This window comes from Lycorma delicatula, chromosome 1 (assembly GCF_047948215.1).
Source record: "Lycorma delicatula isolate Av1 chromosome 1, ASM4794821v1, whole genome shotgun sequence".
NCBI classification, from domain to species: Eukaryota; Metazoa; Arthropoda; class Insecta; order Hemiptera; family Fulgoridae; genus Lycorma; species Lycorma delicatula.
Window position 1 is genome coordinate 274662152 of NC_134455.1, and position 13341 is coordinate 274675492.

General features: G+C 29.1%; 1 protein-coding gene across 15 annotated transcripts in view; it reads right to left on the reverse strand.

Moving 5' to 3' along the window:
• Positions 1 to 13341, reverse strand: part of Gug (arginine-glutamic acid dipeptide repeats grunge) — a 220262-nt gene that overhangs the window by 73083 nt on the left and 133838 nt on the right. For all 15 annotated transcript variants that reach the window (XM_075378212.1, XM_075378223.1, XM_075378096.1 and 12 more), the window contains 3 exons: positions 7348 to 7504; positions 2448 to 2584; positions 982 to 1119 (listed from right to left, as the gene is read on the reverse strand). In XM_075378212.1, coding sequence (XP_075234327.1) covers positions 982 to 1119; positions 2448 to 2584; positions 7348 to 7504 — 432 coding nt within the window. The remainder of the gene's footprint in view (positions 1 to 981; positions 1120 to 2447; positions 2585 to 7347; positions 7505 to 13341) is intronic.

A 13341-nucleotide genomic window follows, 5' to 3' on the forward strand; every position in this document is an offset into this window, starting at 1 on the left:
TCTGCCTTTTAAAACTAGATTTTTAGAACACACTAGAAATTATAAAAATGGTAAATTGGGTTTATCTAATGTTGCTGACCAGTATTAATAAATAACAAACATTCTGTATCTGACATTCAGACAAATTTGGAAATAGTGGATATCAAGAAACTTAATTTAAATAATAATAGTAAAAATTTGGACACTGGAGAGATTTTATACATATAATACAAAAGAATTTCCAATTTGATCAACTTTTAGACAGAATATGAAGATGGCAGCATGTTTTTAGATAAAACAGATATAATCAGTATGCAAATAAATAATTACAAATCCATTCAGTAATGTAACATTAGCTGGTCAGATTACATGGTATAAATTTTCTAATTATTTTATTTTTAAATTTAATTTTAATTTTTAATTCTTAATTGACATCATATTTAATATATATGATAGTAATTTTAATATTTTAATTTTTATTCTAAAAAAAAAAACTGTTATGTTTGATATGCAATTTAATATAATTTATATACAACTGATGATGTGGGGATCCAATGAAAGTGCTGCTGGAATAAAGAAAAAATAAGGCATGTCAAAAAAAAAACCATTTGTACAAAGGAATATGGGTCTTAAAAAGTATTGACTTTGAAAAATCATATATATATATATATATATATATAATTATATTAAAGAAATTGCAAACACTGTTATTTTTTATGCATGAATTATATAATAAATGAAAAAAAAAATAGATGTTACAGTAGCATAAAATGGAATAAAATACCTGATCCATTAATTAAAGTTAAATCAATAATACTGCTAATTTTATATTTAGAATATAACTGGTATTCTGCAAATACAAATTGACTTATTTTAAACTATTTTGAATCATTTAATCTAACTTTTAATTAACTGACAGTAAATAAAGAACATCATAACTCAAAATTTAAAGCTAAAATAAACTTATTACAAAGTTACCCAATAATAAAACTATTTTCATACCGTTCTCTTGTTCCTGGGCCATACATTGAATTTAACTGATAGTGTAGCATGGGGTCAATACATTGAGGAGGCAAACCAAGTGTGGCAGATCTTTGCACAGACACAGGAGAGAAACCTCCATGAGGGCGTGCATATTCACTATAAAAAAAATCACAAAAATTACTGCACAAGATTTAAAAATTTTATGTTGTACTATACAATATAGAATTTTTTCAACAGAGATATACATAATTTTTTGTAAGGCCTGACATCAAACTGTTCTGCTAAGAAAATAAATTAAAATACATAAATAAAAAAAGAAATAAAGCAGCAAGTAATAACTGTAAAGGTTGTACAGATTATATAGCGGGCTGCAAAAAAAAGTATACACACTTTAAAAACATGTCACATATGCAATACACTTCAAATTCATCTTGGCTACTAAGTTGGCTACTAATTGCTAAAGAATTAGAAGTACTGGAAAATGGCCAACATAGATGAGACAACATCTTATAAAAGAAAACAAACTACGCTTTCTAGGTCATTAGGTCACAAACTTCAATATGAGTGACTTTTAATATTGAAAAAATTTGTAACTCTATTACCTGAAACTTGACAGTACTATTCATACAAAATACAGGAAGCTAATATGAATAACAATAGGCAACCCTTTTAATAATAATAAAAATTTTAAAAATGGAACAGCTACTAGTCAAACTAATATAATCTTTCTAGGTATTCTTAATCAAATTAGTTTTGTATAATTTCTAAACTGTTTGTTTTTTATCCATTTAACTATTAGAATACTCATATTCTTAATTTTTTTGTGACAATTTTAACTATTTAAAACATACATGTTTTATACAGAAAAAAAATTTTTTTTCTATTAAAAACAAAGTGTAAATAATGAAGTTCAATTGTGTGAAGGAATAATGAGGCAAAAACCAAATTTGTATGACAAAGGATTGTACAATCTGTAATACCACTGATTTCATATCTGAAGGGTACAGAGTGCATAGCAAGACTTATGATAAAACATTCTAGAAGATTCCACTCATTATGATAAATTTTGTCATTGTGATTTAATCATAAAAAGAATTAAAAATTTCCTATGTAATGAAAATACTGCTTTATCAAAATTCTAATAAATTTTCTTCATACATCAGAACTCTTTTATAGCTAAAAGTTTTTGTTTTTAATATTCCCAGATCATAATGAATGTAATCCGTTACACTTTATTCAGCGGTACTATCTTTTATTTTTGAAAAAAGTCAATGAAGATGCTGTTCAAACTTTACATCCACTTGGTATCAAGTTGAGGGCAAATTAGCCTAAATTGTTATTGAGAGAGAGTATAAATGGTGATGCATTTATACAAATATTCTTTATATTTAATTAATAATGAAATAGATATTTAATATGTAATACCCATGGAAGCCAATATAAGGAAAAAAGGAATATTTAACAAACCATTTTTTAAATCTAACCTCAACTGCCGTAGTGCTGGAGTATCAGGATAACCAGGACGAGAACCATATCTGTCATAGGGTGATGAAATTGTTTCAATTGGACCACGTGATGGAGGTTTTGAAGCTTCAGGTTTCTCAGGAGTTGCTATCTTTCTCTGAAACAAACTTTTCTGATTAATGGACATAAGGTTGTTCATGATAATGTTTACTAATAATAATTCAAAGCTGTTGAGATCCAACATGCTCCTTCAAATTAATGTAAGTTAATAAAATAAAGGTTTTGTAATGCAACAGTAACAAATAAAGCAGTATATGTGTCTATATGCCATAAATTAAGTTTGTATAAGTATTAAGGTTATGATCTGCCTCTAAGAACAAATGGTATCATGCTTTCAAAAACAAAACTAAAATCTCTAAAACTTACATGGAAGGTAAAATATTTATAGTATGAAAACCCCTACTTCTTACTTTATAGTTCTTATAAACCCATAGTAGTTTAATGTTCTTCAGAAAGATAATTATTTGGTAGACTAAATAAATAATGCAAATTAGAATCTTTACCTTTGTATAAAACTTGAATAAAACTTTTTAAAAACTAAACAACATGATGACAGTGGGATTAAAAATTTTAAAAATTGCATTATTTCTAAACTACTTATGAATTGATTAGTGCACCACTTATTTGACATCATCAATTAGTCTGAACGCTATACCTTAGTTAACAAAAATTAATTAATAATAGTTCTTTCAAGAAATCATGAAGTCAACAATTATAAATCATCCAAATCTAACGAAAACTCATATTTCAACCCTTAATTCAATTCCAGAACTAGATTAAATAAAATATAAAAAAATTGAAATAAATTCTTCTAACAATATATTTGTTTTTATAAACAGACAAGCACATCCTGTTGAAATGCCTTATGTTTACATCAAAATAATAGAGGTGAATATAAAATAATGGCAAGTACTAATTGAGAACAAAATAAATTTTATCTTTGGATTAATGACTGTTGCTCCCTCTTATAAAGCAAACTTATATACTTGTATAAATTAAGCTGCTTATAATGAGACAGTAATGCAATTCTGCAAGCACATGACATTCCGTTATGAATGAGTAATAACACCAGCAATATTATTTTATTTGCGAAGTCTACTACTCCACCTGAATTTTAACCTATGTTCAAAATATTATTTGTTTGATCAGAAAACTGAATTTTTGGGATGTGTGTTAATTAGAATAATTAAATTAATACAACAGAGTTCAGCAATTATTTGCATAATTAGTAAATGAAATGATATATGCTATTAGAATGATGTGTTACAACAGAATTGCATACACTTTTCTTCAGCTTTTTACTTTAAACAAATAAAAAAGACCAATAACTATAGAATAAAATTAAACTGATACTGATCTGGCTTTTAAAAACATGTTTAAAGCCTTGTGAGAGAGAAAATATATCTTATAAATTCTCTCTTTGGTCACCTAGATTTTATTATTTCATATTCTTTCTAATAATATTTTTACTTACACAGACATCACAAACATTGCATGTACAATGACATCTTTTATGAATAAGAATCTATTGATCAATAAAGTATGGCAAATTTTAGAAGCAGTTCATACTTATTACTCTGCCTAACATTCTATGTAAATTCATTTAGAGCAAGATTTTATTATTGCTTTCTTACACTTCTTTCAACTATCAAACTATTTATCCCTTTGTATTGAGATAAAATAAATGTTCTGTAAACATCTGATAAGATCCTTTATTTCATATCCTTAGTCAAACATCAGTTTAAATAACTTATCAGAAAACATTACCTTAGTATGAAAAAGATCATTGTATGTGCATCTGCTTTCTGTTATTTCTTGTTTACTAGATCTCCCACAGACATCATTACAACCAACCACAGTATATGTTTACAATTTGTTTCAAACATTTAAATGTTTAAGAGAACTGAAGGATTTGCTGATTATGAACCAAAAATTCAGAAACCAGCCAGTTATTTAGTTTTAAACACAAGATATGTGACACTAAAATTAATCTGCAGATTAATGAGTTAAGAATTTATTCATCACTGTCAACAGAAAGCTGACCACTCCCTAGCCTCATCATGTACAGCTGTTTGTTCTTTGTCAAACTATCTAACTCACTTTCTCACCATTTCATCACTTATACTTTCAGTATAAACTTGATTAATCTGAGATAAACTTCAGTAGAGTCAAGCTTTTTGCGTTTAAAAAGTGGATACAGACTATACTTCACAGACACTTGAACATTTTAGATGCAAAAGATAAAATCTCAATGTACTGTGTTGCTCATAATGGCATCTGTGAAGAATTAATAAACAAGGAATAACAAGCAAACAAGCAAGCAAGCAAGCATGCATGCATGCATGGATGAAGAAATGATCATAGCACTTTGATGGTCATGAATGGAAACAGCACTTACTTTCTGAACATGTTTCCATATACAATGTGTGTTAACAGAACTAACACATTCTAAGAGTCTAAATCCTTATTACATCTTCAAAAGTATAATAACATATTGGGGTCAATCCGTAAGCGACCCATGGGTGGTTTTGCTTGACCAATTTAAAAAAAAAAAGAAACTTACTCACTTGCTTCCTACATGTCTCAGGACCTTAAAACTATTTTTTTTAAATATTCTATTTAAGCAGTTTACCTGTGGCAGCCATATTTGTTACAGTGAGCACACCTATTTTTGTGATTGTAAGAGTCTACAAAAAAATCATAACTAAAAAACTATTGGCATTTTAATGTATTACTATTGTTGAAATAAACTTGTTTAAACCACTCAACTGCAGTGTTCATGTTATAACAGGCACTTGTAGTAATTTCCATTCATCAGGAGAATTCATGTTGCAAGATGCTCATTTATGCTTATTGCATCATTTTGCTTTGCAGTTACAGACTGGTCAGTTTGACATTAGTTAGTGTGACCTGTTCACATCATTACCAAGTGTCTCAAATTTTCAACCTGTGTTTGGAAGTTTTTATTAAATAAGTAAGTTTTACTTAATATTATATTGCAAATTTTAAAAATCACTTTATATTATTTTCAAGAAATTACACATAAAACAATGGAAGAACAATGTTCCATAGAAATTTATGTGAGTGAAGTGTCATAAAACAGTGTATGGTACAGTGCCAAAAGAACTAATTAAAATTTGTGAATTTAGTGATGAAAACCAACAACTTATTCTTTTACTTGTTAATTCAGATGCTACTAATGTTTGTAAATATTATGAAAAAGGTTTTTTCTCAAAATTCAGTCACCTTATGGACAGTTCTGTTGTTACCCTTTCAGAAGTCTTAACAGTTAAAAAACTTAAGACAAATAATATTAGAGTAAGCTCTTGGAAAACACATTTTTCCAAATTTAAATTTAATTCCTGGAAGTTTCTTGTTAGCTGTTTCAAAAGTATTTTTTCTTAGCAGAACAAAGAACTATATGAATGCAAAAACCAAGAGAAATACATTGCCCCATATCAAAATATTGAACAATTGGATGCTGCTTGTAGTATCCGTATATACGGAGCATCGGTAGTGATGAGTCGTTCTCACACAATTTCAAGAGAATTATCAGAAGAGATGTCAGCTGTTTGTAAACCACACTAAATAATAAACTTTCATTATTACAAATACAGGCTATTTCACTTAAGAAAAATTAAAATTTTGCTACAATTTATTTTTTCTTAAATAGTGTTTACAAAAATCAACTAATATAAAAATAAAAATAAATTCTTGATTTCAATGAGTAGGCTACTCATTGAAATCTCAGTTTGGATAAGTTTTACAAGGATTTTTGAATCAAAATTGTATTAGGTTATTGATACTGGTTACGTTATCACTAAATTATGACATATCATTAATAATTTTAAAAATACTGAAAATATCAACTCCAACAACATAGGGCATAAATATAAAAAAAATATATAAAAAATTTAAAGTGCAAAGAAGAAAAGAAATCCACTTGGAGCACTTATTTATTGAGTCAAAATGGTATCGCTTTTAACCGGTTTTCATGATCTTTGAGAGTTTGTAACTTTTTTATTAGTACAATACACAAGAAATATTTTTATTTGCCTTAAGCACCTATAAAAACATTGTAAGTTGTGCAAATTTGAGATTTTTATCACCAGCCCCAACAACAGTTATCTGAATCAAAAATTTGAATTTTTTTAAAAAAGATTAGTTTTCAAAAATTCATAAAAATGTATGGGCAAGTATATCACTATTAATATTATTTATGGTAAAACTACTAACACATACCTACACATAAAAAAATAATTTAAACTGTGTATGCCATCCCTGCCTCATGAGAAAAATTACCAAAAGTGAAATTCCATAGTTTTTCATGTTCAACTTTATTGGTAATCTTCTCATAGAAAGAAAAAAAGATAGGTAAACAAACCACTGGATCACTCTTTTACCTTGAGAAAATATGAATATATTGCTTTTTGATTCATCCTTCCAGGACCAACAGTTTTTCAGTTATGATTTTTTTCGTAAACCCTTACAATCACAAAAATAGGTGTGCACACCATAACAAAAATGGCCGCTACAGGTAAACTGCTTAAATAAAAAATTTAAAAAAAATAGTTTTAAGGTCCTGAAACAAGTGGGTAAGTTTCAATTTTTTTTGAATTTGTCAAGCAGCCAGCTTATTTTTTTTTTGGGACACTTCAAATGGATTGACCCATTGCTACATTAGAGCAAGAAAATATTTCAATACTATAATCATGTTTAAGCTGAAAAATACATACATGATGGGAGATGTAGAAAATAAAAAAGGTGCAATAATAATAGGTTAAATCTAAGTAGTAATTCAGTGTTCATTAATGGACATGATATATGAATTTCAAACTAACAAAAATAAAATACACTCACTGCTTGAGCTTTTTCTCTCTCTTCTCTTTCCTTCTCAGCTTGTTTTCTTATTCTCTCTTCTCGTTTTCTTGCTAATTTTGAATCAGGAACAGGCTTGAAAGTAAGATCTGTTCTTGTACATGAATTATGATCTCCTCTATTCCAATGGCGTAAAAATCTAAAATAAAATATTTTACACTCTACTTATTATATTCATAAAGAAGTTTTAAACAAAGGATACATATAGCTAGTATCAAATGAAATTGTCACATCCAGAGATTTTGTTTCTTAGTAAGATTGATCTTTCTTATTAAACAAAGTATCAGAAAGTTCCTGGACCATATTTGCAGTAGCTGTACTTTATGAAAAAGTCATCCAAAACATTGAGGGTCACTGTCATCAAGCCTCAGTTAGGCAAATGATACGGTATTGTGTCTCTACATTCAGTACTACACAATATTTATAACATCATACTAATACACATCTACGATTGGTTAATAAATTCAAACCCTGTCCTTGCATAACATTTTGTGTGAACCTCTTCTAAAATCAGCTGAGATTTTCAAAATGCCTCATTTTACATAACTGTCTTGAAATTTTACAAAGATTTTTGAGTAGCATGTATATTTCAAAGCCAGCAGTATGAGTTAGAGACTGGTCAGAGTCGTTGGCCATCACCACATGATAAATGTTGAAAAAGATTAAGGATTATGGAACTCATCCACAAGGACTATTGCTAAATAGTCCAGAATTGTATGACTGAAATCACTCATGAGATCTAACAAAAAAAAAACTTAAATAAAAACATGTTATTGTATCATGCAACAACATGCATGTTATTGTTCCAAACTTTGTTTCTTAGTTTTTACCATCCACAAAAAGCAGAAAAATACTGATATGTAGAGTTGAAATTCAAACCAGGGCTAACAATAACATAAATTTATCTCTAGAATTGTCATGAGCAATTAAAGTTGACTGATAATAATCAGAAATAACAAATACAGTAGAACCTCCCTAAATTGTCACCTTCTATAATTCATCACCCATTTGAATGTGTGTGTACTTTAACCATAATCAAATATAAAAATTCTGTATAGTACATCTTACTGGGCTTAAGATTAGAACTTTAATATTTTTTTGTAAATTATAATTATAATTCAAACTTATAAATCTACTATACAATACATTGACATTTGTTATTTAATCTGTTTTTGTAATATATGAATCATAAATAGAACAATTTTCATTCTTTTATTCATAATAAAAACATCATGTAACAAAATATTCAAGTTAATTATGATTTACTCGTTTCATTCTGTACAGTTTATAAAATGACATCATTGTAACCACAATAAACTAAACAGTATTAACCTATCTATATTAATGATTAGTTCACACCATATAATAAATAATACAGTATTATACTTGTCAATTAGTCATTAAAGTTTGAGTTACAGTATAGACATACTTTATTGTTGTACATTTTCTCATACCATTCTTTATTCATATATTTTTTTAATTAACAAAAAAGTATGAAAGTATGATGTCTAGGTCACGGTTAATTATAAAACTTATATAATTTTAGCTTTTATAAACCTTCTGCAATGGATTCCAAATTATGAAAATAGATGAAACATCAGCAGGCTTATTTATCAACATCACCTTTGGAGTCTTTGAAGCAACTTCATAAACCAATCATGCAACCGATGTTGAAAGAGCAATCCTTTCCCGCTCATCCATCCCAGACTTGTAACCCTCTATGAACCCTTGTAATCGATCATGCCATTTTACAGTTAGTAAATGCAAGAAACATAACTTGCGCATGCAAAAAAGGATATACCCTGCACTCTTTTCTTTTACGGTTTTCAGATTACAAACAACAACACCTCTACCTCACCACACAACATGTTAAACATTATCTATCAGTTCTAACACATCATCTGAAACCAAATCTGTCAAAGCCAACTGCTTTTCTAATCTCTTTAACACGGCATCCTCAGCCTGCTTGGTCTTCAAGGACAGCATTGAACAGTGAGTGTTGGGCCAAAAATCTCCTACCATTTTAGCTTCTAAATCAGAATTTTCAAACTACACTAATAGCTTCAACAGTCCCAACAACTTCTGCCGCTTTAACTTTTTTAACTGTTCCAATAACTGAAGAAGGCTCCTTTATGCGAGACACCTTTTTACCTTTCTTCTATGATTGCACTCACTCAGTCCATCACTGAGAACGACTACAACCTGCAGTACTAAGAATCTCACTGTCAGACGCATCATTGCTTCCTTCTACCGCCTCTATCACTTGCCACTGCAGTCAAGCCTCACAACTGCTCATGCCTGAAAACCCTTAAAATCCCAAACACAAAACAAACTGCAAAATAAAAATATCAATGTAACACAAAATTCAATCAATAAACAACAAAATGAAACAGTAAAACAACCAATAACACAATAACTGTGAATGTAAACTCTGACAACCAATCAAAAATATATGTAAACATAAAACAAAAATCAACCAATCAAATTTATTAATATGGCCATCATTACCAAGATGTTCCTAATATAAACAAAACTATTAAATAACAGCAACAACAAACTAAAATTTAACAAAACAGAAAATAAATCATCCTAAGGAATTAAACAAAACAGAAAAACCAAAAATAAAATTCCCTCATTAAATATATTAGCACTAATAGCACCACCATAAAATTGCACACATAACCTAGGTTGAGTAATAAAAACGAAAATTCAACAAATGAATAAAAATTAGCCAAAAACTAACATTAAAGACAACTAAACACTAAATAAAACTAAAATACAAACCAAAAACAAATAAAAATATTTCAAACACGAGTAATCCAAATAAAAATTTATCTAAAAGAGCCCACAAAAATCACATCCACACTCAGAATCTGTGCTGAACTCTTTCACAATGCAGTTAAGGTTTCCCATTAAGTGCTTTTAATTTAACAAGCTCTTCAGATGAAATTATAATTAGAAGATTTAAAGATTCTAAGGCCAGTCAAGATTGGTAGGACAAATTCAGTGCACAGCACACATAGGATTCATTAGTTCAACACTGAAAGTGAAAAATTATTGCAAACAGTGAGACGTGTTAATTCAATAGGCTAAGAAATTCATGGACAAAATGTCTAGTCTTGGCTTAACTCATGACTAAATGTACAACTGAGACCAGACTTGATTAAACTGGAAGGCATTATCCAACAAAAACCCTGGCTTCTACATCTGAAAGTTGTGCTCCTGGTTTTAAAGTAAAAAAAAATACAGATTACCATTGTTGTGTGCTCTAATATGCCACTGTAAGTTATAGACAGCCTTTGCAAACATCACATCATCTGCAAATATAAAAAATTAATGCTATTTAAAAACTTGAATTCAAGCCTGTTGCCAGCAAAATATTTTTCTCATAGAGCCAAGAAATTCTCAAAAGGTTTTTTCTCAAGTTAGAAATATTAAAAAAGATAAAAATCTACCAAAAAAAGACTCCTCCAGTTGAAGACCTTGAAACATTTGATAAGCACTAATAGCATAACAACTATGTTTACTGACAAACAGTGTCTGATTCATCTAATGAATAAAAGTGTAATTGAAGGTTTAAAGGGACACTACAGAAAAATGTTTCTGCAAAATCTGATATTTTATGCAAGTGATGCAAGTTGAAGAATTGTGGAAAAACTTTAAAATGAAAGGCACTATATTTAATGCCTCAGAGACATGGCATAGCATTCTATAACAAACACTGGTACCATGTTGGAACAAATTATGGCCACTAATTCCAGAAATTATAACACCAGCATTTTGTCTGCGAAATGGAAAACAACTTCATATCAGAAATTAAATAAATATGTTAGAATATACCTGGAGCAATAAACATATCTGATGAAGACCTAATAGAATGGATGAGAGAAGACACTAATGATGTCAAATACTAAGTGGTAAGCAAAACAAAAATTATCATTTCTATGTAAAGTAAAAACGCATTTTTTTTAAAGAAACAAAGGAAGAATGTAATACCTGAAAATAATGTAACGTATAATGAAGTAGAGAAAATACAAGATGTATCATATGGTATGAGACAAAATAAAGCCGAATTGAAATTGATTACATTATGACAAATTTACCAGCCTGACATAGTAAAGAAAAGGAACTCATTCTTTAATGAAAAAAAGATAATGAATTTCTTCAAAAAGTAAAAATTAACACATTAAAAACAAAAAAAAATGCAATAAATTTTAGATTTCTGCGTATTGCTATTGCTCTTATTTACTGTAGCCATATTTTTGTTATTTAAATGGGCAGGTTTGCAAACTACATTTATATTTTTTTTAAATCTCTTACTAGATTTTTATATTTTGTGTTTTTCATCTGGAAAAAAATCAATATACTGAATTATTCAATTTAGTTTATAAATGCAGAACTGAAATTATATTTATATAGTATTTTTTTCTAAATGTATTATATTAATGCATATTAAATTCATAACTTCTATAATTAGTCACTCCTTTACTCCCAAATATGATGATTGGGAGATGAAAAATGAGATTTTCCACTGTAATGAGGAAATTAAGTTAATGGTGATGATATGGAGACGAAACAACTATAATATAGAACAAGCCCACAGTCGCAAAGACCAAGTAAAGAAGGCAGAGCAGGTATGAAAATAATCAAAGTAAATGCTCATTGTGGTTTTCAATATCAATACCATTTGAATAAATTAACAATTAATATAATCCACCTTACCAGCACATTGATATCTAATCTACATCTTTAGGATTACTTAGAAGACATCATCAGGAGTTAAAATTAATACATTTAAAGTCAAAAGTTTAAAAAATCATAGTTAAAATTTAAAAACAGTCACGACTGTTCCAGTCCTACTATCACACTTAGGCCGAGTACAGAGTATACTAGTAAAGACCAGGACAGTCATGACTGTGTTTTTAAATTTTTTATTTTAACTATGATTTTTGTCAGTCTAACATGAATCTTTATACAGAGTGATTCAAAGAAACGGGAAATTTAAAAAATTAAATAACGTTAATGAAAAATTTTTTTTAGAAAATGAATTTTATTTCATGTAATTGTACAAATGCTGTCATGTTAGGATACATACAATTTGGTTTATTTTTTAAAGATGACATCTTCCAGGTGACCTCCTCTTCTAGGTAAACACTCACGAAGTCTCTTCGTTAAATTGTCCATGGTTTGACGTAACATTTCAACTGGAATTTCCGCAATTGCTTCTCGGATCTTTGCCTTCAGTTCTTCTGTTGTAGCAGGTCTACTGTGGAATACTTTGCTTTTAAGGTGACCCCCACAAAAAGTATGTGAAAGCATCTTGTAAAGTTTGAACAATCTGTGGTGTACGGACGGTTCGCTCACGGCCTGGAGGTTTCTTTTTCATTGCCGAACCAGTTTCCAAAAAGTTAGATATCCATGTTTTAATTGCATGTCCTGATGGAACACAGTCATGCCGTCCCAGATTAAAATGACGGTGACATTCTCTACGCGCTCCCTCCACACTGTCATTGTTTTTGTGAAACACTTTGATAGCAAATGCATGTTGCACAACAGTCCAAGGATACATGACAACTAAATGGCAGGTTAGAGAGACTGGCACCACTTATCAAATGGTACCAATCGCCCACGGCTACCAACACAACTTTCAAAATTTCCCGTTTCTTTGAATCACCCTGTATAAAAACTTTACAATTACACATCAAGATGAGAATATGCACAATCTCTTAAAATTACATAGTTTCTAACATAATAAAAATTATAATTACATAATTCTCATAGAATTTTTTTAAAATTTCATAAAGATAGATATTACATTAATGATCGAATCTGGAGCACGTGAGTGGCTCTTTAAAATTCATGATAAAGAAGGAAATTAAGCATCATTCCAAGTATTAATCCACTGGTTTCCATACAAACAGTGGATTAATACTGTCTGTATGGAAACCATAGATTGACTTTTTTTTTTAAAAGTCA